Source organism: Pleurodeles waltl, chromosome 6 (genome assembly GCF_031143425.1).
Source record: "Pleurodeles waltl isolate 20211129_DDA chromosome 6, aPleWal1.hap1.20221129, whole genome shotgun sequence".
Lineage (NCBI taxonomy): Eukaryota > Metazoa > Chordata > Amphibia > Caudata > Salamandridae > Pleurodeles > Pleurodeles waltl.
In genome coordinates, this window is record NC_090445.1 from 1,401,152,268 (window position 1) to 1,401,172,880 (window position 20,613).

General features: G+C 44.8%; 1 protein-coding gene across 2 annotated transcripts in view; it reads left to right on the forward strand.

Moving 5' to 3' along the window:
• VPS13D (vacuolar protein sorting 13 homolog D) overlaps window positions 1-20,613 on the forward strand; it is a 2,230,750-nt gene that overhangs the window by 182,311 nt on the left and 2,027,826 nt on the right. For both annotated transcript variants that reach the window (XM_069240741.1, XM_069240742.1), the window contains exon 13: window positions 19,360-19,533. In XM_069240741.1, coding sequence (XP_069096842.1) covers window positions 19,360-19,533 — 174 coding nt within the window. The remainder of the gene's footprint in view (window positions 1-19,359; window positions 19,534-20,613) is intronic.

Below are 20,613 nucleotides of genomic sequence, written 5' to 3' on the forward strand. Positions count from 1 at the left end.
CCGGCACCCTTTATGCCCTTTCTCCCTTTTGGGAACGTGGGCTCGGCGACAGTGTCGGCGCCGGTGGCCGCTCCGGTGGCTTCAGAAGGATTGGCCCTGGGGATTTCCATCCCGTCGACGTCGGGATTTCGGCCTGTGACTCCGGTGGGTCCATCTGCTTCAGCTGCTCTTTCGTCGGCGCCGAAGTTACCTGTGGCGCCGGACGCGGCGTCGGTGGCTTCTGAAGATCGGCGCCGATCTTCGACTTCGGCGGAGGCATTGTCGACTCCTCGTATTGAACAACGACTTCATTCGAGGAGACGTGCTCTCCGTGTATTAGAAGAGCAGGAGTACCAACGAGCCCTGGAGGAAGGAGAGCTAGAGGACTCGGGTGATGGGCTGCATGGACTGGAGTCGGCCAGTGGGCTGGACACTTCCCCTGAGTGGGATCTTTCGTCCCCGGGGGAATATACTGAGGAGGCTGCTTCCTTTCATGCAGTGGTACGGAAGGCAGCTAGTTTTTTGGACCTGCCTTTGCCGGTGGTGGAGGCTAAACAAAACCTTCTAACAGAGGTGCTACATCTGGCCTCAGCTGCGGCGGAGCCTCTGTTGCCATTTAATGACGCTCTGCTGGATCCGGTGTTAGAGGTGTGGAAGAGGCCGGCATCTTCCCCAGCAGTTCACAGAGCCGTGGCCAGGAGGTATCGGGCGGCTCCGACTGACCCTGGTTTTCTATCTAGGCACCCTACGCCGGAGAGCTTGGTGGTGCAGGCCTCCTGTTCATCCAAGTCAGCGCCTGGTTCTTTCCCGACGGTGCCTGGGGACAGAGATTCAAAGAAACTAGAGGCGCAGTCCAAGAAGATTTTTTCGTCCTGCAGTCTGGCGTTAAAAGCCACCAATGCAACCTGTATCCTGGGGAGGTATATTCATGCTCTGATGGATGACATTTCCTCATCGTTTTCAGAGCTTCCCCAGGGTCTTTTGGATCTTGTTTCAAATGCCCAGGCTGCTGCGACCCAGATTATCCAGACGGGACTGGATACCACCGACTCGGTAGCCAGAGCAATGGGCACAACTGTGGTGGCAAGGAGACAGGCCTGGCTCCGTAACTCGGGCTTTTCTGCAGATGTACAGTCCACATTGTTGGATCTCCCGTTTGATGGGGACAAACTGTTTGGAGCCAAGGCTGATTCGGCCTTGGAACGTTTTAAGGAAAGCAGGGCCACGGCTAAGTCGTTAGGGCTCCAAGCTCCTTCTTCCACAGCCTCTTCCAGATTTTTCAGGAGGTTTCGTGGATTTGGGCGTGGCTCTTCCTCCTCTTCCTTTCGGGGAAGATATCAGCAACCTGCCTCTTCCCATCCCTATAGATCTTTTAGGGGGAGAGGTAGGGTCCGCACCAGAGGAGCCTCTCAGCAGCACTCTGCCTCTTCCTCATCCTCTGGTGGGGTGCAGCAGGGGAAGCAGCCTTAGGCTTCCACCATTTCCCACTCACTCCTCTCCTGTAGGGGGAAGATTACAGCATTTTCTCACCAAATGGAAGACTGTTACAACGGACACTTGGGTTCTCAGTATTGTGGGAAAAGGCTACACCCTTCCCTTTCGGGAGTTCCCGCCCATCATCCCGCCCCGCCCTTCTTATTGTTCAGAAGAACACCTCCTGTTGCTAGAACAGGAGGTACAAGCCCTCCTTTCCAAGGGCGCGGTGGAGTTGGTCCCAGAGCAGGAAAGGGGTCGAGGATGTTACTCAAGGTATTTCCTGATTCCCAAGAAGGATGGTCGTTTGAGACCAATTCTGGACCTGAGGATCTTGAATTGGTTCCTCAAGCAGGAAAAGTTCAAGATGCTGACCCTAGCACAGGTGCTTTTGGCGTTGAACAAGGAAGACTGGATGGTGTCTGTCGACTTGCAGGATGCTTACTTTCATATCCCGATACTCAAGTCACACAGGAAGTATCTCCGGTTTGTGGTGGGATCGCAACACTACCAGTTTGCGGTCCTTCCGTTTGGTCTTACTTCAGCACCTCGAGTCTTCACGAAGGTGATGTCGGTGGTTGCGGCAGAACTCAGAAGGAAGGGGTTAGCAGTATTCCCTTACTTGGACGACTGGTTGATCAAAGCCAAGTCCCCGGAGCTTGTGTCGCATCATCTGCAGTCAACAACCCAGTTGTTGTTCGACCTGGGTTTTTCGGTGAACGAGCCCAAATCTCACCTAGAGCCCTCTCAGCGCCTCCTGTTCATAGGGGCAGTACTGGATACAACATTGGGTCGGGCCTTTCCTCCGCCTCAGCGGATTCAAGATATTCAGGATTTGGTTCCAATGTTTCGAAATGGAGCGGTAGTTCCAGTCCTCAAGGTCCTTCGTCTGCTCGGTCTGTTTGCCTCCTGCATTCTGTTGGTCACGCATGCTCGCTGGCACATGAGGGCTCTTCAGTGGTGCCTCCGAAGGCAGTGGTCTCAACACAAAGGGGATCTAGAGGGTACTGTCAAGATCTCCAGAGATGCTGCTGTGGATTTGAAGTGGTGGATTGCAAGCAACAATCTTTCACAAGGAAAGCCGTTCCAGCAGTCGCCACCAGTGGCCACAGTCATAACGGATGCTTCCACTCTAGGGTGGGGAGCTCATCTGGGGGATCTGGAGATCAAAGGTCTTTGGTCTCCAGAGGAACAGATGTTTCACATCAATCTGTTAGAGTTACGGGCTGTACGTCTGGCTCTCAAGGCCTTCCTCCCTTCCCTTCGTGGTCAGTCGGTACAGGTCCTAACGGACAATACTACCACGATGTGGTACATAAACAAGCAGGGAGGAGTGGGGTCGTACCTTCTCTGCAGAGAAGCTCTTCGACTATGGTCCTGGGCAAAGGACCATCAGATTTGCTTGATAGCAAACCATCTGGCCGGAGTCTTGAACGTGCGTGCGGACAGTCTCAGTCGCCATTTCTCGGCAGACCACGAGTGGCGTCTCCATCCAGATCAAGTCCGTTTAATCTTCCAGAGGTGGGGGTTTCCTCGGGTAGATCTGTTTGCCACTCGAGAAAACGTGCATTGTCCGTTATTCTGCAGCCTCCAGTATCCGATGCAGGGAGCGTTGGGGGACGCTTTTCATATAACCTGGTGCGGCCAGTTGCTTTACGCGTTTCCTCCCATACCCTTGATTCCTCGAGTATTGAGGAAGATTCGCCAGGACCGGGCTCTAGTCATCCTAATAGCTCCGGATTGGCCAAGGAGGGTATGGTACTCCGACCTTCTCCAACTCTCAATGTGCCCTCCGCTCCGTCTCCCTATCAGGGCAGACCTCCTCTCGCAGTCGCAGGGGCAGGTTCTACACCCCAACCTCCAGAGTCTGCACCTACATGCCTGGAGATTGAACGGGGCAACCTGAGTTCCTTCTCTCTCCCACCTGAGGCAGTGGATGTTATATTAGCGGCCAGGCGACACTCCACTAAATCTATCTACGCTAATAGATGGTCTAAATTTGTTGCGTGGTGTGGAGAGAGGCAGATTGATCCTTTGCATGCTCATCTATCGGACGTTTTGTCTTTTGCTCTGTCTCTAGCGCAGAAAGGTTGTGCAGTGGCTACCATTAAGGGTTATTTATCGGCCTTGTCAGCCTTCATATGTCTTCCAGACCAACCATCTTTATTTAAATCCCCTATTGTTATCAGATTCTTGAAAGGTCTTCTAAATAAATATCCTCCAAAGCCATTCGTTATGCCGCAATGGGATTTGTCCTTGGTCCTGACTTTCCTTATGGGGTCCCCTTTTGAACCTATGCATTCTTGCCCCTTAAGGTATTTGGTTTTTAAAAACAGTCTTCCTGATAGCTATAACATCAGCAAGGAGAGTGAGTGAGTTGCAGGCCTTATCAGTAAAGCCCCCTTATACAACTTTTTATGGGGATAAGGTGGTGTTGAGGACCAAGGCTGCTTTCCTCCCGAAGGTTGTTTCACCCTTCCATTTGGCTCAGGCAATTACTTTGTCCACGTTCTATCCTCCGCCTCATCCTTCCAAAGAGGAAGAAAGACTACACCGTCTGGACCCAAAGAGAGCGTTGAGCTTCTTTATTGATAGAACAAAGGATTTCAGGCTGGAGGATCAGCTGTTTATTGGATACGTGGGCAAGAGGAGAGGAAAGGCAGTCCACAAGAGAACACTATCCAGGTGGGTTGTTCTTTACATTAAAATCAGTTACTCTTTGGCAAAGAAGGATCCTCCTGAGGGCATTAGAGCTCATTCCACCAGAGCTAAGTCGGCCACTTCGGCCTTGGCCAGAGGTGTTCCTGTGGTCGACATCTGCAAGGCCGCAACTTGGTCGTCCCTTCACACTTTTGCAAAACATTACTGTTTGGATTCTGAGGTTAGAAGGGACGGCCATTTTGCACGGTCAGTGCTGCAGGATTTCTTGGTTTGACCATTTAGGCACCCACCGCCGGGTGTGGTACTGCTTTGGGACTCTATTCATTAGGTGAGGAATCCACAGGTAGTTGTATCCATCAGAAGAACGAGTTACTTACCTTCGGTAACGACTTTTCTGGTGGATACATTAGCTACCTGTGGATTCCTCACGGTCCCACCCGCCTCCCCGTTGCCTTTCTGGTCTTACCAAGTAATCCTTGAGTACGCCCCTCTTGGTCTTTGAGGGTGCAATAGATGTTGTATATATTATATTTATATATATGTATATATCTTTGTGTATATACTTGATGTGTATATATATTTTAAAAAGAGAGAGTTATATATATATATAAAAGATTTACAGTTATTCATGCAATGTTGTGTATTTTTACAATGTAATGGGATGTTGCCTTGCTCTTTCATTGCATTGCCTGGTTGTTCTCATGCACATAAAAAATGATTGGTACTGACGTCCGCACGTCGTCGAGGACCTCTTATTGCCTGTATGACGTCAGACGGCGTCGCGTGGGCTAGAGTGACGTCCTCGTCGACGTGCAGAGACTAGTAAGAAGATTTCCGTCGAATGCTGGCGCCATGGGAGTATTCATTAGGTGAGGAATCCACAGGTAGCTAATGTATCCACCAGAAAAGTCGTTACCGAAGGTAAGTAACTCGTTCATCAAGGACTCAGACACAAACGGTGACACCCCAATGACCTAGAAGGTCGCAGACTAGAAGATCATGGACAAGATCTCCTCAAACGCATAGAACGAGATTGAGGTCTCCCCCCTAAAACAACATCAACCAGGTCAAGACATTCTCACCAAAGACATAGGACCCTTTTCTGGTCCACGACATCTTGTTCACTGATAATAGACTATTTACCAACACTATCTGAGTCTCCCTGGTGGTCGATCTTATCACATTTATTGGCGTCCTTATTAGAGGAGCAACTAAGTTGAACCTGGATGATGTCCTTATTAGAGGAGCAACTAAGTTGAACCTAGATATTGCTTCTCCACAGGCATCTTTATCTGTCATCTTTAAAACACTCCACTATAGGACGGGCTCAAGACCTCGCCTACCTATGTTCTGGGTCTTTTGGAGCCAGCTATGCAAACCTTCCTAACTCTTGCATTGCTACGAGCTGTTCCATCACGCTTTCTTAAGAAATACAAAGCACCTGGATCGGCTCCTACTCCAGATTCTGTTAGGGCAGCAAGAAAGACTAATGCAACTTCATTCTTGTCGACCGTGCCGCCATAGAAGCACAGTAATAATTCTGATTCAGTGGGCAAAAAGATATGCAACACTTCTACTTCATCGATGAAAGTTGCCAGTGCCTCTGCCTTATAAGGTAGGAATTACAGTTTTCAGATTCACTGAGAAATTACTGCAACAGGACAGGCAAGACTTTGAACAAATTCTTGAGGAGGGCGGCTGATGCATAAGATCTTCTTGGCTGTGACTCACAGATCTTAAGCCTGAGGTCCAACAGAGAATTCTAAATCTTCCATTTACAGGCAAATCTCTATTTGGAGCACATGCAGATGTTGAGATGGCAAAAATGAAAACTGAATCAGACACTCTGAAGGCTGTGGACTTTAACAAAGCGCAGGGAGTTTAAACTTAAATTCAAACCGTACAGTTACAGGGCTTACCAACTGAGGGTTCAAACCCTTCATTTGTTCCAACACTCACACCAAGCCAGGTCGCACTATCCTTCTCGACAAAAGCAAGAGGAAAAAGGCTCTTCTCGTCCATCAGTTGCCTCTGCTAAACCACAAACGAAGCAATGAGCTTTTGCTTCCCCTGGCTCCGTCTACCACACCGGTGAGGGGGGAAGTATTATGAAACATCTAGACGAGTGGCACAAAATAACAAAGAACAAATGTGTCTTGAACATTGTTCAAAATGGCTACTCTCTCAGGTTCAAGTCTCCTCACCCTGCTGTCCCTCCAAAGTAACATCTTCTCATCTTCAGACCTTGCTGCAAAACGAAGTTTACACGCTGCTTCAGAAAGAAGCTATAGAGGAGGTTCTTCCTTCTTAACAGGGAAAAGGGATATACTCTTGCCACTTTCTGGTCCAGAAAAGAGGCACAACTGGAGAGTACAGACCAATTGTAGACCTAAGACTTCTAAACAAGTACGTCTGCAGAATGAAATGTAGGATGCTTGCCTTACACCACATCAACTCACCGCTCCATCAGGGTCTGGATATGTGCCATTGATCTTCAGGATGCATACTTCCACATTCCAATAACCAGTAAACATCGGAAGTTTCTCATATTTAGAGTTTCATCCAAGCACTACCAGTACAAAGTGCTACCCTTTTGGAACAAATCAGCACCTCAACCATTCTTCAAGTACCTAGCAGTAGTAGCTGCATACCTGCGGAGGCAGAAAATATTTGTCTACCCATATCTGGACGACTGATAGGCAAGAGCTCCTCCTCAGCGTTTGTGTATAAACACTATCGGATCTGCCTTAAGATCCATAGAGACCTGGGATTGCACGTCAGTTTTAAAAAGTCCACCAATGTACTGACTCAGAAGATATACTATTTAGGTGAAACTCTGGATACAAACCATGCAAGAGTGTATGCTTCGAAGGAGGGGTTATCCTCAACACGAAGGGTCGCAATCTTCTCCAGACTCCTCATTCACCAGCCAGACAAGTGGCGTCATTACTGGGGTCGATCGCTTCCTGCATTTTCATTGTCCCCAATGCCAGGCTTCACATGAGACCACTACAGCAAACTCTGGAATATCAGTGTCTCCGTATTTCAATCTATGGGACAACAAACTGGCCATTTCACAAGAAGCCAAACAATCATTAACATGGTGGATGCAACGTTGTTTTGGAGCCATCTTAGTAATGTCTGTGGACACATTATTTTAGCAACTAGCCATGCTGTCTGTGCTCTTTAGCCTCATAACATTTCATTTTATTTCATTGTATTCTGTTAGAAACTACCACATTTTGTGGTGATGTTTTATTTTCCTTTATCTTGCTGTCCTTTTGCCTTGGAAAACATTTACATTTCTTAGCACAACATTCCTTCACTCTGCTTTCTTCAAGGCTGCAACAAGATAGGATTGTCTGCACACGTGGTACACTGCGTCTCTAGCATTTCACAGAAGTATACATATTTGTTCGTAGGGACACTTTTCTCAGAACACTAGCTGTTTTACTATAAAAACATTTCTCTGTCCCATGAATGTTAGAGGGAGGTTCCAGCCAGATGACCAGGACTTCATGCTCTCTGACTTTGTTACAGCGGCTTGCTGAGACTACCTGTTCACTGGCCTATATTGGGATGGTGTTTCTATAGACAAGGTGAAGCTATATCACATAAACATGCTGGAACTCGAGCAGTCCACCTCACTCTGAAGTCTTTTTTTTATCAATCCAAAAAGACAGATGCTGTCCGCATACAGACAGACAACACAACCACAATGCATTAGCTGAACAAACAGGGAGGGACTTGCTCACATGCTTTGTCTCAGGAAGCACAAGCCATCTGGAAGTGGCTGCTGGCCAAAGATTTAGCAATCTCTGCCATTCATCTACCAAGAAAATCAAGCACTCAAGCAGATTCTCTAAGTCGATATTTCGCAGAAGCTCTCGACTGGATCTTAAAGAAATAGTTAAAGACATTTATCACGAATGGGGCAGCCTAAAACCAACCTCTTTGCGAATGAGAACTCAAAAAATGTCCATACTTCGCGTCCAGGTTTACCGACCAGGAACAAACCAACCTCTTTGCGAATGAGAACTCAAAAAATGTCCATTCTTCGCGTCCAGGTTTACCGAACAGGAACAAAGGTAAATACTCTTTTGATAGACTGGTTCAGGACCTTTCTCCATGCTTTTCCTCCAATTCCATTAATACTAGCAGTCATAAGCAAACTGTACAGAACCAGGACCAGAATGATCCTGATAGCCCCAGAATGGCCTCACCACTGGTTGTTCCCGTATCTACCACATCTGTTGGAAGGACCACACAAGAAACTGCTGTGCAGACCGAATCTCCTTCACAAGTTGGGAGGGAAGATCTACCATCCCAACCTTCCCTCGCTGTGCTTGACAGCATGGCTCCTGACTTCCTGCTATATGGACTTTTAGGTCTCTCAGGAATGGATGAACATTCTCAAGGAGTCAAAAAGACATGAGGAGACAGTCTTATTCCTTTAAATGGAAAAGGTTTTACATTTATTCAAAATAATTATCACCCAATTCTTGGGCAGGAGGATGCCATCTTACCCTACCTCCTATATCTAGCGGTTTCAGGTTTACAGTTTTCCTCCATTAAGGTACATCTTGCAGCAATTACTGCTTACAGCAAATCACCTTCTCAAAGAGCATTCTTCCAAACGCCTGTTGCCAAAGATGTCCTTTATGTTTTAAAGAAGTTGTCCCCTCCTTTTCGTTTCCTTCCCCTCTGTGGGAATTGAATGTGGTACTATCAAAACCTATGAAGCTATATATAAAGCTTCTTTACAGCACCTTGCATGGAAAACTGCCTTTCTGGTTGCTATCACTTCAGCACGCACAGAGTTAGTGATATTCACTCTCTCTGTGCCAAAGAGTTTTACCCAGTATTCCATGCCAACTGGGTAGTAATGAGAACTCATCCCAGTTTCCTTACAAAAGTAGTATCTGATTTCCACATTAACCAGGCAGTCTCACTTCCTACGTTCTTTCCTAACCCAACCAAACCAGCAGAAAGAGCTTTGCACTCTTGAGATCTAAAGAGAATACTGAAGTTCTGTTTGCACAAGACCAAAGACGTTAGACAGTCTGACGATCTGTTTGTGAACTATAGCTCTATGAGGACGGGCATGGCCTCCTCCAAACAAACCATTTCCAGATGGATAGTGTTTGTGCATTCTGTTCACTTATCAGTTGGCCAACAATCATTTGCCTGCCAAAGCCCACTGTACAAGGGGCAAGGCAGCATCAGCAGCCCTACTAAAGATGTTCCAATCTCCAAAATTTGCAAAGAGGCACCAAGACAGACACCCAAGTAAGGCAAGCCTCATTAAGAAACGTGTTTAGTTAAGAGGTACATATTGCTGTTCATTCTTGCTTCATACGCAGGAGTGTAGGATTGGCTTGCTGTTCTATTCAGTGCTTATGACTATTGATGAGAATCCCCTGGAAGAGAAGGATAAGTTACTTATCTATAATCCTAGTTCTCTTCCAGGGGAATCCTCATCAGTCATAAGCAGCCCGCCCTCCTCCCCGCATAAATCTTGCATGCCGTTCATACATACCTTTGTTCTGTTCTTCATATAACCGTTAAAAAACAAGTACTGACCTAACTGTTGCCTAATGGTCACCTCTGAGGCATGATGGGATACAGGATGTCCTGAAGGTCTTAAAGGCACGGTATAAGTCAAAAGAGTACACTGTTCCTAAACAGTAAAAATAGAAAGAATAGGCACAGGTTCAAAAAGGACACTTCTTAAATTAGAAGGGAAAGCCCTCACACATCAAATGGATGTCATGCCTCATTATAGGGCCAGCTCCTCGCCAGACCGGCGATGCAATGTCTGGCGGGCCCCACAAAGGGGCACTTTGCCGGAGATCTTAAATTAAAGTGTGTGCCGTGGTTGAGGTAGGAATTAATATAAACCTCACCTCAAAAAAGAGCAGAAGAGAAAAGGAGGATACAATTGTCTCAAGAGCCTCCAAACTATGAGTTTTAATTGATGTGGAGGACCTTGGTCGATATTAAAAACACACGTGAGTGGAGAAGGAATAAAGTTCCACCACTCTCCAAACAAAACCAAGCTAACAGAGACACTTTCCCTTTAGCTAATCTCTACGGTCAACATGTTGCACGCCTTCAGTGTCCTTACAGATCGTTCGGTGCTTCATCAGGACCAAAAATGACACATATACTCCTAAACTGCAATGTATACCCTGATCGGGTTTAAAGAGAAGAAACTACTTACATAGAACACTACACTGCTTATAGCCTAAATAGGCGAACCCTCCCATATTAGGGAACGAGTTCCTTGGGACAGAATGGCCCTTGGGACTAGCATCTCTGAATTCCGAGCAGTCCCTTGCCGAAGACCTACCCGGCGGCCGCTGTTCCGTAAGTCCAGGCACGGTGCCAGTTTTTCTTGGTTATGCTTTAAAATGCAGCATTTTGGCTAATAATGTCTGTGGAAGTTTATTCAGTTTTCGCTTAAAAGCTGTGATTTTGCACACTACTTTCTCTCTCATGTTTTTACAGAGATTTTGAGTTAGGTAAGAGATTTATTAAAGGGAAAGCTAATGTGGGTGCTATTTTTATCCGGTATTATAGACTGCATAGATGTATATAATAAATATATAAAAAAGAATGCTTTATATATATATATATATATATATATATATATATATATGTATGTGTGTACACTTTTTAATTTTTTTTATATATATATATGTTCGATGGCATGTGTAGCTGCAGATACACATGCTGTGCACAGTGCGCCATCTGGTGTTGGGCTCGGAGTGTTACAAGTTGTTTTTCTTCGAAGAAGTCTTTTCGAGTCACGAGACCGAGGGACTCCTCCCATTTCGAGTCCATTGCGCATGGGCGTCGACTCCATCTTAGATTGTTTTTTTTCCGCCATCGGGTTCGGACGTGTTCCTTTTCGCTCCGTGTTTCGGGTCTGAAAGTTAGTTAGAATCTCGGAAAAAAACGTCTGTATTGTTAGCGTTCGGTATCGGGTTAGTTAGAACAAATCGACACCGACTTCTGAAGAGCTCCGGTGGCCCTTTGGGGTTTTTTCGATCCCCCGTCGGGGCCTGGTCGGCCCGGCCACGTGCGACTTCAAAGCTCATGGAACGGACCCCATTCCGCTTCTGCCCAAAATGCCATCACAAGTATCCGTATACGGATCACCATCTGGTCTGTAACTTGTGCTTGTCCCCCGAGCACAAGGAGGATACTTGTGAAGCCTGTCGAGCGTTTCGGTCGAGGAAGACGCTGAGAGACCGAAGAGCCAGGAGACTACAAATGGCGTCCACGCCGACAGGTCAAGATCGTTTCGAGGAGGAAGAAGAAGCTTTCTCCGTCCACGAGTCGGATTCGGAAGAACTCGACGCCGAAGAAACAACCAAAACCGTGAGTAAGACGTCAAAAATCAAGACTCACGAGAAGTCTACAAAAGCCCAAGGGACGCCACCGCCAACAGGCCATGGCTTAACCCGAAAAATAGGTGACCCATCCAAGGCACTGAAAAAGGGCATGCTAGTGTCAGTCATCCGACTCCGGTCGAGATACCGCCACACAGCAACCTCGGAGCCGAGACAGCGGCTCAGAGAAACATCGGCACAGAGACAGCGGCACCGAAGAATTTCGGCACCGAGACACCACGCCGAAAACAAAGAAGGTTTCTTCGGAGCCTAAAAAGACTTCCGAAAAGGTTTCGGTTCCGAAACAGCCAGCCTCGGAGCCGAAAACTAGTTCCTATACAGAGGAACAAGGATTAACCTCCCAATTACACAGATTTGGAGAGGAGCTTCAAGCTGTAGAGCCTGACTACACGCAAAGAAGGCTTCATATTCATGAGGACACAGGGAAGATAATCACTCTTCCCCCAATCAAAATAAAAAGGAAACTTGCCTTTCAACAAAAGGACAAGCAACCACAAGCAAAGGTAGCAAGGAAAACAACCCCACCACCGTCACCACCACCATCAATACATGCATCACCAGCAACACCTCCACCACTGATGCACTCACCAGCTCATACCACAATGAGTCAGGATGATCCCGATGCATGGGACCTCTACGATGCTCCAGTGTCTGAGAATAGCCCAGACTCTTATCCTACAAAACCGTCACCACCTGAGGACAGTACATCCTATACACAGGTGGTCGCAAGGGCAGCCGAGTTTCACAATGTCTCCTTACATTCGGAACCAATTGAGGATGACTTTCTCTTTAACACCCTATCCTCCACCCATAGCCAGTATCAATGCCTTCCCATGCTCCCAGGAATGCTAAGACATTCAAAACAAATTTTTCAAGATACAGTTAAAGGCAGAGCCATAACTCCAAGGGTGGAGAAAAAATATAAGCCACCGCCCACAGATCCAATATATATTACAACACAACTAACACCAGACTCAGTAGTTGTGGGGGCAGCTCGTAAGAGAGCCAACTCTCATACCTCAGGCGACGCACCACCTCCAGACAAGGAGAGCCGCAAATTTGATGCTGCGGGAAAAAAGGTTGCAGCACAAGCAGCAAATCAGTGGCATATTGCCAATTCACAAGCACTTTTGGCAAGATACGACAGGGCTCACTGGGATGAAATGCAACATTTCATCGAACACTTACCCAAGGAGTTCCAAAAAAGAGCGCAACAGGTGGTGGAAGAGGGACAAAGTATCTCAAATAATCAGATACGGTCTTCCATGGATGCAGCAGATACAGCTGCAAGGACAATAAACACTGCAGTCACAATACGAAGGCACGCATGGCTGCGCACTTCTGGGTTCAAACCGGAAATCCAGCAGGCTGTGCTCAATATGCCGTTTAATGAACAGCAATTGTTTGGGCCGGAGGTAGACACTGCCATCGAAAAACTCAAAAAGGACACCGATACAGCCAAAGCCATGGGCGCACTCTACTCCCCGCAGAGCAGAGGCACATTTCGGAAAACACCTTTTAGTGGAGGGTTTCGAGGTCAACCCACAGAAACCACAACCTCACAAACAAGGCCTACCTACCAGGGTCAATATCAAAGGGGAGGTTTTCGGGGGCAATTTAGAGGGGGCCAATTCCCAAAAAATTGAGGAAAATTCCAAGGCCCCAAAACCCCTCAAAATAAGCAGTGACTCACAAGTCACACACCCCCATCACATAACACCTGTGGGGGGAAGACTAAGCCAATTTTACAAACTTTGGGAGGAAATAACAACAGACACTTGGGTCTTAGCAATTATCCAGCATGGTTATTGCATAGAATTTCGCCAATTCCCTCCAAACGTCCCACCAAAAACACACAATATGTCAAAACAACATATAGATCTTCTAGGACTAGAAGTTCAAGCATTGCTACAAAAGGACACAATAGAATTAGTACCAATTCAACAGAAAAACACAGGAGTTTACTCACTGTACTTTCTAATACCCAAAAAGGACAAAACTCTGAGACCAATACTAGATCTCAGAACACTAAATACCTACATCAAATCAGAATACTTTCACATGGTCACGTTACAAGACGTAATCCCACTGCTCAAACAGCAAGACTACATGACAACATTAGATCTAAAAGATGCGTATTTCCATATACCAATACATCCTTCACACAGGAAATACCTAAGGTTCGTATTCCAAGGAATACATTACCAATTCAAAGTGTTGCCATTCGGAATAACAACTGCGCCAAGAGTTTTTACAAAATGCCTGGCAGTAGTAGCTGCACATATCAGAAGGAAGCAAATACATGTGTTCCTGTACTTAGACGACTGGTTAATCAAAACCAACACGCTAAGACAATGTTCACAGCACACAAACTACGTCATACAGACCCTTCACAGGCTAGGTTTCTCGATCAACTACGCGAAGTCACACCTTTTGCTGTGTCAAACACAGCAATACTTAGGAGCGACAATCAACACAGCAAAAGGGATTGCCACTCCAAGTCCACAAAGGGTTCAAACATTTCACAAGGTAATACAGGCCATGTATCCAACACAAAAGATACAAGTCAAAATGGTAATGAAACTCCTAGGCATGATGTCTTCATGCATAGCCATTGTCCCAAACGCAAGATTGCACATGCGGCCCTTACAACAGTGCCTAGCATCACAATGGTCACAAGCACAGGGTCAACTTCTAGATCTGGTGTTGATAGACCGCCAAACATACATCTCGCTTCTATGGTGGAACAGTACAAATTTAAACAGAAGGCGGCCTTTCTAAGACCCAGTGCCACAATACGTCATAACGACGGATGCTTCCATGACAGGGTGGGGAGCACACCTCAATCAACACAGCATCCAAGGACAATGGGACATACATCAGAGGCAGTTTCACATAAATCACTTAGAACTGTTAGCAGTATTTCTAACGCTGAAAGCATTTCAACCCATAATAACCCAAAAATACATTCTTGTCAAAACAGACAACATGACAACAATGTATTATCTAAACAAACAAGGAGGGACACACTCGACACAGTTGTGCCTCCTAACACAAAAAATATGGCATTGGGCGATTCACAACCACATTCGCCTAATAGCACAATTTATTCCAGGGATTCAGAACCAGTTGGCAGACAATCTCTCTCGAGATCACCAACAAACACACGAATGGGAAATTCACCCCCAAATACTAAACAATTACTTTCAAATTTGGGGAACACCTCAAATAGATCTATTTGCAACAAAGGAAAACTCAAAATGCCAAAACTTCGCATCCAGGTACCCACAAGATCAATCCCAAGGCAATGCTCTATGGATGAACTGGTCAGGGATATTTGCGTACGCTTTTCCCCCTCCCCCTCTCCCTCTCCTTCCATATCTAGTAAACAGGTTGAGTCAAAACAAACTCAAACTCATACTAATAGCACCAACATGGGCAAGGCAACCTTGGTACACAACACTACTAGACCTTTCAGTAGTACCTCATGTCAAACTACCCAACAGACCAGATCTGTTAACACAACACAAACAACAGATCCGACATCCAAATCCAGCATCGTTGAATCTAGCAATTTGGCTCCTGAAATCCTAGAATTCGGGCACTTAGACCTCACACAGGAATGTATGGAGGTCATAAAACAAGCTAGAAAACCTACCACTAGACACTGCTATGCAAATAAGTGGAAAAGATTTGTTTATTACTGCCATAATAATCAAATTCAACCTTTACACGCATCTGCAAAAGAAATAGTAGGATACTTACTACATTTGCAAAAATCTAACCTAGCTTTCTCTTCCATTAAAATACATCTTACAGCAATTTCTGCTTACCTACAAATTACGCACTCAATTTCATTGTTTAGGATACCAGTCATAAAGGCGTTTATGGAAGGCCTAAAGAGAATTATACCACCAAGAACACCACTAGTTCCTTCATGGAACCTCAACATTGTCCTAACACGACTCATGGGTCCACCTTTTGAGCCCATGCACTCTTGTGAAATGCAATACTTAACGTGGAAAGTTGCATTTTTAATTGCCATCACATCTCTAAGAAGAGTGAGTGAGATTCAAGCATTTACCATTCAAGAACCATTTATTCAAATACACAAAAATAAAGTTGTTCTACGGACCAATCCTAAATTTTTACCAAAAGTAATCTCACCGTTCCACCTAAATCAAACGGTAGAATTACCAGTGTTCTTCCCACAACCAGATTCGGTAGCCGAAAGAGCACTACATACATTAGACATCAAAAGAGCACTAATGTACTACATTGACAGAACAAAACTAATTCGAAAGACAAAACAATTATTTATCGCCCTTCAAAAACCTCATACAGGAAATCCAATTTCAAAACAAGGCATTGCTAGATGGATAGTTAGGTGCATTCAAACCTGCTATCTTAAAGCTAAAAGAGAACTGCCTATTACACCAAAGGCACACTCAACCAGAAAGAAAGGTGCTACCATGGCCTTTCTAGGAAATATTCCAATGAACGAAATATGTAAGGCAGCAACATGGTCTACGCCTCATACATTTACCAAGCACTACTGTGTAGATGTGCTAACTGCACAACAAGCAACAGTAGGTCAAGTTGTATTAAGAACATTATTTCAAACTACTTCAACTCCTACAGGCTGAACCACCGCTTTTGGGGGAGATAACTGCTTACTAGTCTATGCACAGCATGTGTATCTGCAGCTACACATGCCATCGAACAGAAAATGTCACTTACCCAGTGACATCTGTTCGTGGCATTAGTCGCTGCAGATTCACATGCGCCCACCCGCCTCCCCGGGAGCCTTTAGCCGTTTAGAAGTAGATCTTAAACATTTGTACATTTGTAAATATATTACTTAAAACTTTATTATGTACATACGCATTCACTCCATTGCATGGGCACTATTACTAGCATACACAACTCCTACCTCACCCTCTGCGGGCAAAACAATCTAAGATGGAGTCGACGCCCATGCGCAATGGACTCGAAATGGGAGGAGTCCCTCGGTCTTGTGACTCGAAAAGACTTCTTAGAAGAAAAACAACTTGTAACACTCCGAGCCCAACACCAGCTGGCGGACTGTGCACAGCATGTGAATCTGCAGCGACTAATGCCACAAACAGATGTACACTGGGTAAGTGACATTTTCTATATACACACACATATACTTCTTAAAAGTACCGCGCAGGCGGCAGAGACGGGGGTCGCGGATCCCCTTATTGTAGACAAACATGTTTCCACTGCAGGAAAAAAGTCTCTGCCACGATGTCCAAATCTTATTCTTTTATTTGGCAAATAGCAAAATTTGACGCGTTTCGGCAGTCCTCGCTGCCTTGCTCACGAATAAGCACGAAGAGCTATTGTATCTTAAAACTATAGAATAAGTAACCAGAAAAGCAGAAGAGCTATTGTATCATAAAAGATACAGGTGAAGTACGATTAATGAATTTTTGATGTTTGAATAGCTTTATATGGGTATGTATTTATTTGGTTAATATGTAAGTAACATGAAGATAAGATTATGGATTACGATGTCATGAAAAATGTATTTGGATAGTTATGGTAAATGATGTAGAACTCCATTTAAGGGGTTATCAAAGAAATAATTGTAAAAATAAGCGGAAGAATAAGCTGACAACTATTTGTTTGATTTGGTATATTAGGAAAGCAAAAAATGGCCGCCGTTGAAGCAAGAAAGAAGGTAGTCCGTTTTTTATGTTTGTGGTATTAGAAAAGAATATATAGGAATAGAAACAAAAGTAAGTATTATTCGTGAGCAAGGCAGCGAGGACTGACGAAACGCGTCAAATATTTCTGTTTGCCAAAAAAAGAAATTTGGCATATGCTCTGGGGTCCCCGGACAAGAGCAGGAATTCAGTGCTTATGACTTTGATGAGTATTCCCCTGGAAGAGAACTAGTATTACAGGTAAGTAACTTATCCTTTCAGTGGGTTAAGTATTGGTGACTTTGTCTGGGTTTCCCTCGAGGCTACAAAAGCTCTTTGGTAGTTGTAAGTGACGGGATTCCCAAGAGTGGGAGACCCTTCTGCCATTCACCAGCAGTACGACTATGGCGATAGGTGCCTCCACACTTGCGTGGAAGGGACATATGGAGGACTTGGAGGCCAGAGGAAAGTGACCTTAATTGGAACTGAAGTGCCATATTAACTTTCTTGAGCTTTGGGTGATCTGCCTGACACTGGAGACATTTTTGACATCCTTTAGGTTCGGTCATTTTCAGGGCCTCACGGACAGCATGACCGCACTGTGGCACATCAACAAACAGGGCGGCATGGGATCACACCCTTTGTGTCAAGAAGTACTGAAGATGTACTGAAGACTCTTGAGTTTGTGTTGCTTGCCAATTCCTTAGCAGGTTCCCTGAATGTCTTACTGACCATGAGTTGTGTCTTTATCCAGATGTGGTCCAGTCATTCAAAATGCTGTGACTTGATCACCTCCTTTGGTTCTCAGCTTTTATGGTGACAGATCCTGGATGGATGACCTTTTGTATGTTGGCTATGTCGTGCCACAAATGGCCAGGATATCTAGAAAAGAACACTTTCATGACAAATCCTACTGTGCATTAAGATCTGCTGTGCAGTTGCCAAAAAACATCCTCCTAAAGGTATAAGGGTCCATTCCACTGGGGCAAAGGCTGCTTCTTCAGCTTTGTCTAGGGGTGTCCTCATCCTGCAAATTTGTTGGACTATGATGTGGACTTTGTCCACTCCTTCACTAGACATAATTGTGTCTTCCGTAAAGTCTGCAGGAATGGACGTTTTGTCAGATCTGTGCTGCAGAACTTCTTATTGTGGCCATCGCCTCAGACCCACCACATGGGATGCATTGCTCGAGTATTGATTAAAAGAAGTGAAGAATCTTCAGGTAGAACCTTCCCATATGGGAAAAAGTTACTTAACTTTGGTAATATTCTTCCTCATGAATGCTCCATCTACGTTCAGATTCCTCATCAGTCCCGCCTCCTTGTTCTGAGGGGTGGTCTTGGGTACAGTTAAGATCCCAGATTATGTGTTGGTACACTACATAATATTTTGTCAATCTCATCTCCACATTTGAGGGTATGGAAAAAATACAGGCGAGAGACTGACGTCAGTGCGTCTCGGTGGGGTCTATATAGCTCTTATGATGTCATGCCAGGTGCTAACCCCGCCCTGAGCACCCCACTACTGGAGCCGAGCACTCCACTACTGGTGCAGGAGAGCTATTTCAACTTTTCCAGATGTAGTCTTGTGCCTTGGGGTGATTCAAGATAAAGAATCTGCATGTAGATACAGTATTCACTATATAGATTGTTACCAAAGATAAGTAATTTGTTTTCCACAACTATATTCATACACTTCTTTTAAGTTGGATTTTTGTCCTTGAATTCACACACTTTGTTTCCGTTTTCTCTTGTCTCATCGTTACAGGTTTGCAAGCCATGACAAAACAAATGTAAAAAGAATCTCCATAGTGCAAATGTGAACTGCCAAAGTATGTAACCAGAGAGCATAGTTGATACATGGGTTTGGGTGTATGATCCAACTGGTGTAAGTTGGGCAAGCGTAAGGTTTAACCACTGATCTGTGACAAGAACTTGCTGCACATGGCTAAAGGTCAAGCACAGATTTTGGGGTACCCGTACTGGCTCAGAGCAAACTGCGCTCAGACATAAGCTTTTGGTAAGGTGCCATATTCAGGGGTGTGTATCTTCATAGATTCACCTTGTATGCAGTCAGTAGTCTTGACTTTTTAAAATTACCCATATAGTTTTGATTTCTAATTTGTATGTCTCTTTCTCCTAAACTTTTTAAATTAGGGGCTGATGATTTTTTTGATGCCACAACTGATGCATCTTGCATGAACACGTTCACGAAAAGAGATAACGTCTTTGCTAAACTCAACTTTCAGCTGCAAGGTGGCAGTGTTACATTATTGCACAAGAAGGGCCATGATAAGAAGGAAACAGCATTCATGCAATTGGAGTTTTCAGGTCGGGTAATCGTTTTATACTACTAATGTAAAATCACCTAAACCTGCTGAACGACAAAGCAGTAGATTGTGATTATTCTTTGGAAATAGTAATGTTGCGCCAGAAATGTGGTAGATTGGGAGATTTAAAGTCCACTTCTAGGTGCACTTGCAGTTCACCATTTGCCCCACTAGTATCTTATACCAGCAGACAAAATACAGCATGTGTAGGCACCTTGAAATACACTGTGAACAATTGTGAATTAAATATTTCACCTGAAGTCCAATACACAGAGCCAGCACTTTTTGTGTCGAGGTGTTACCTTCTCAAGGCTACAGAGTGAACAAAAATCACATAAGCAGGAGTATTCTATCTATTGCTCTTCATGATCTTGATAGTTTGCCATGTTTGTTAATTCTGTCATGAAAGTTGCTCTCTCTCAAACACAGAATTATAATCCACCAGTTGAGAAGAAAATATTATTGTATTATAGTGGAGAAGTCTGTTCGCTCACAAAGTTTGACTTTATAGGACTATAGAATATTATGGCCTAAAAAGCCTCAGATTTAATCAGGGAGTGTATTGACCAGTCTAAGAAACTGCATCTTAAGGACTTTGGGACACAACACATACCTAGAATGTCCAGCAGTGCTTTAGGGCCTCATGTACAAAGCATATGTAAATTGAGAACCAGTCGCAAACCGATTTGCAGCTTCAGAAACAGCACCCATTGATGAACAAACATTGTGAAAATAGAATAGCGTACAAAATGAACAACAAATTCAGAAAATCTGACTTGAAATTGTGAACACTAACTAGAGATTACCAAATTGAAAAATGCAAAGCGTATGTATGAATCATTAGCAAATTGCAAACGTACAAAACCAGCACATGGCATTTCCAAAATACCACCAGGCTTAAGTAGTTGGTAACCAGGTGGACTCTTCAAAAGGAGACTCAAACTGTAACACAAACTATCTAAATTGCTGCCCTTTCTACCACCCTGAAAAGGAAAGGCCTATTTTGAGCCCAACCAAGGAGAAGAGAGAACTTTCAGGCTGAGAGTTACTTTCTTTGATCAAATAGCAGAAGAGGTTTATG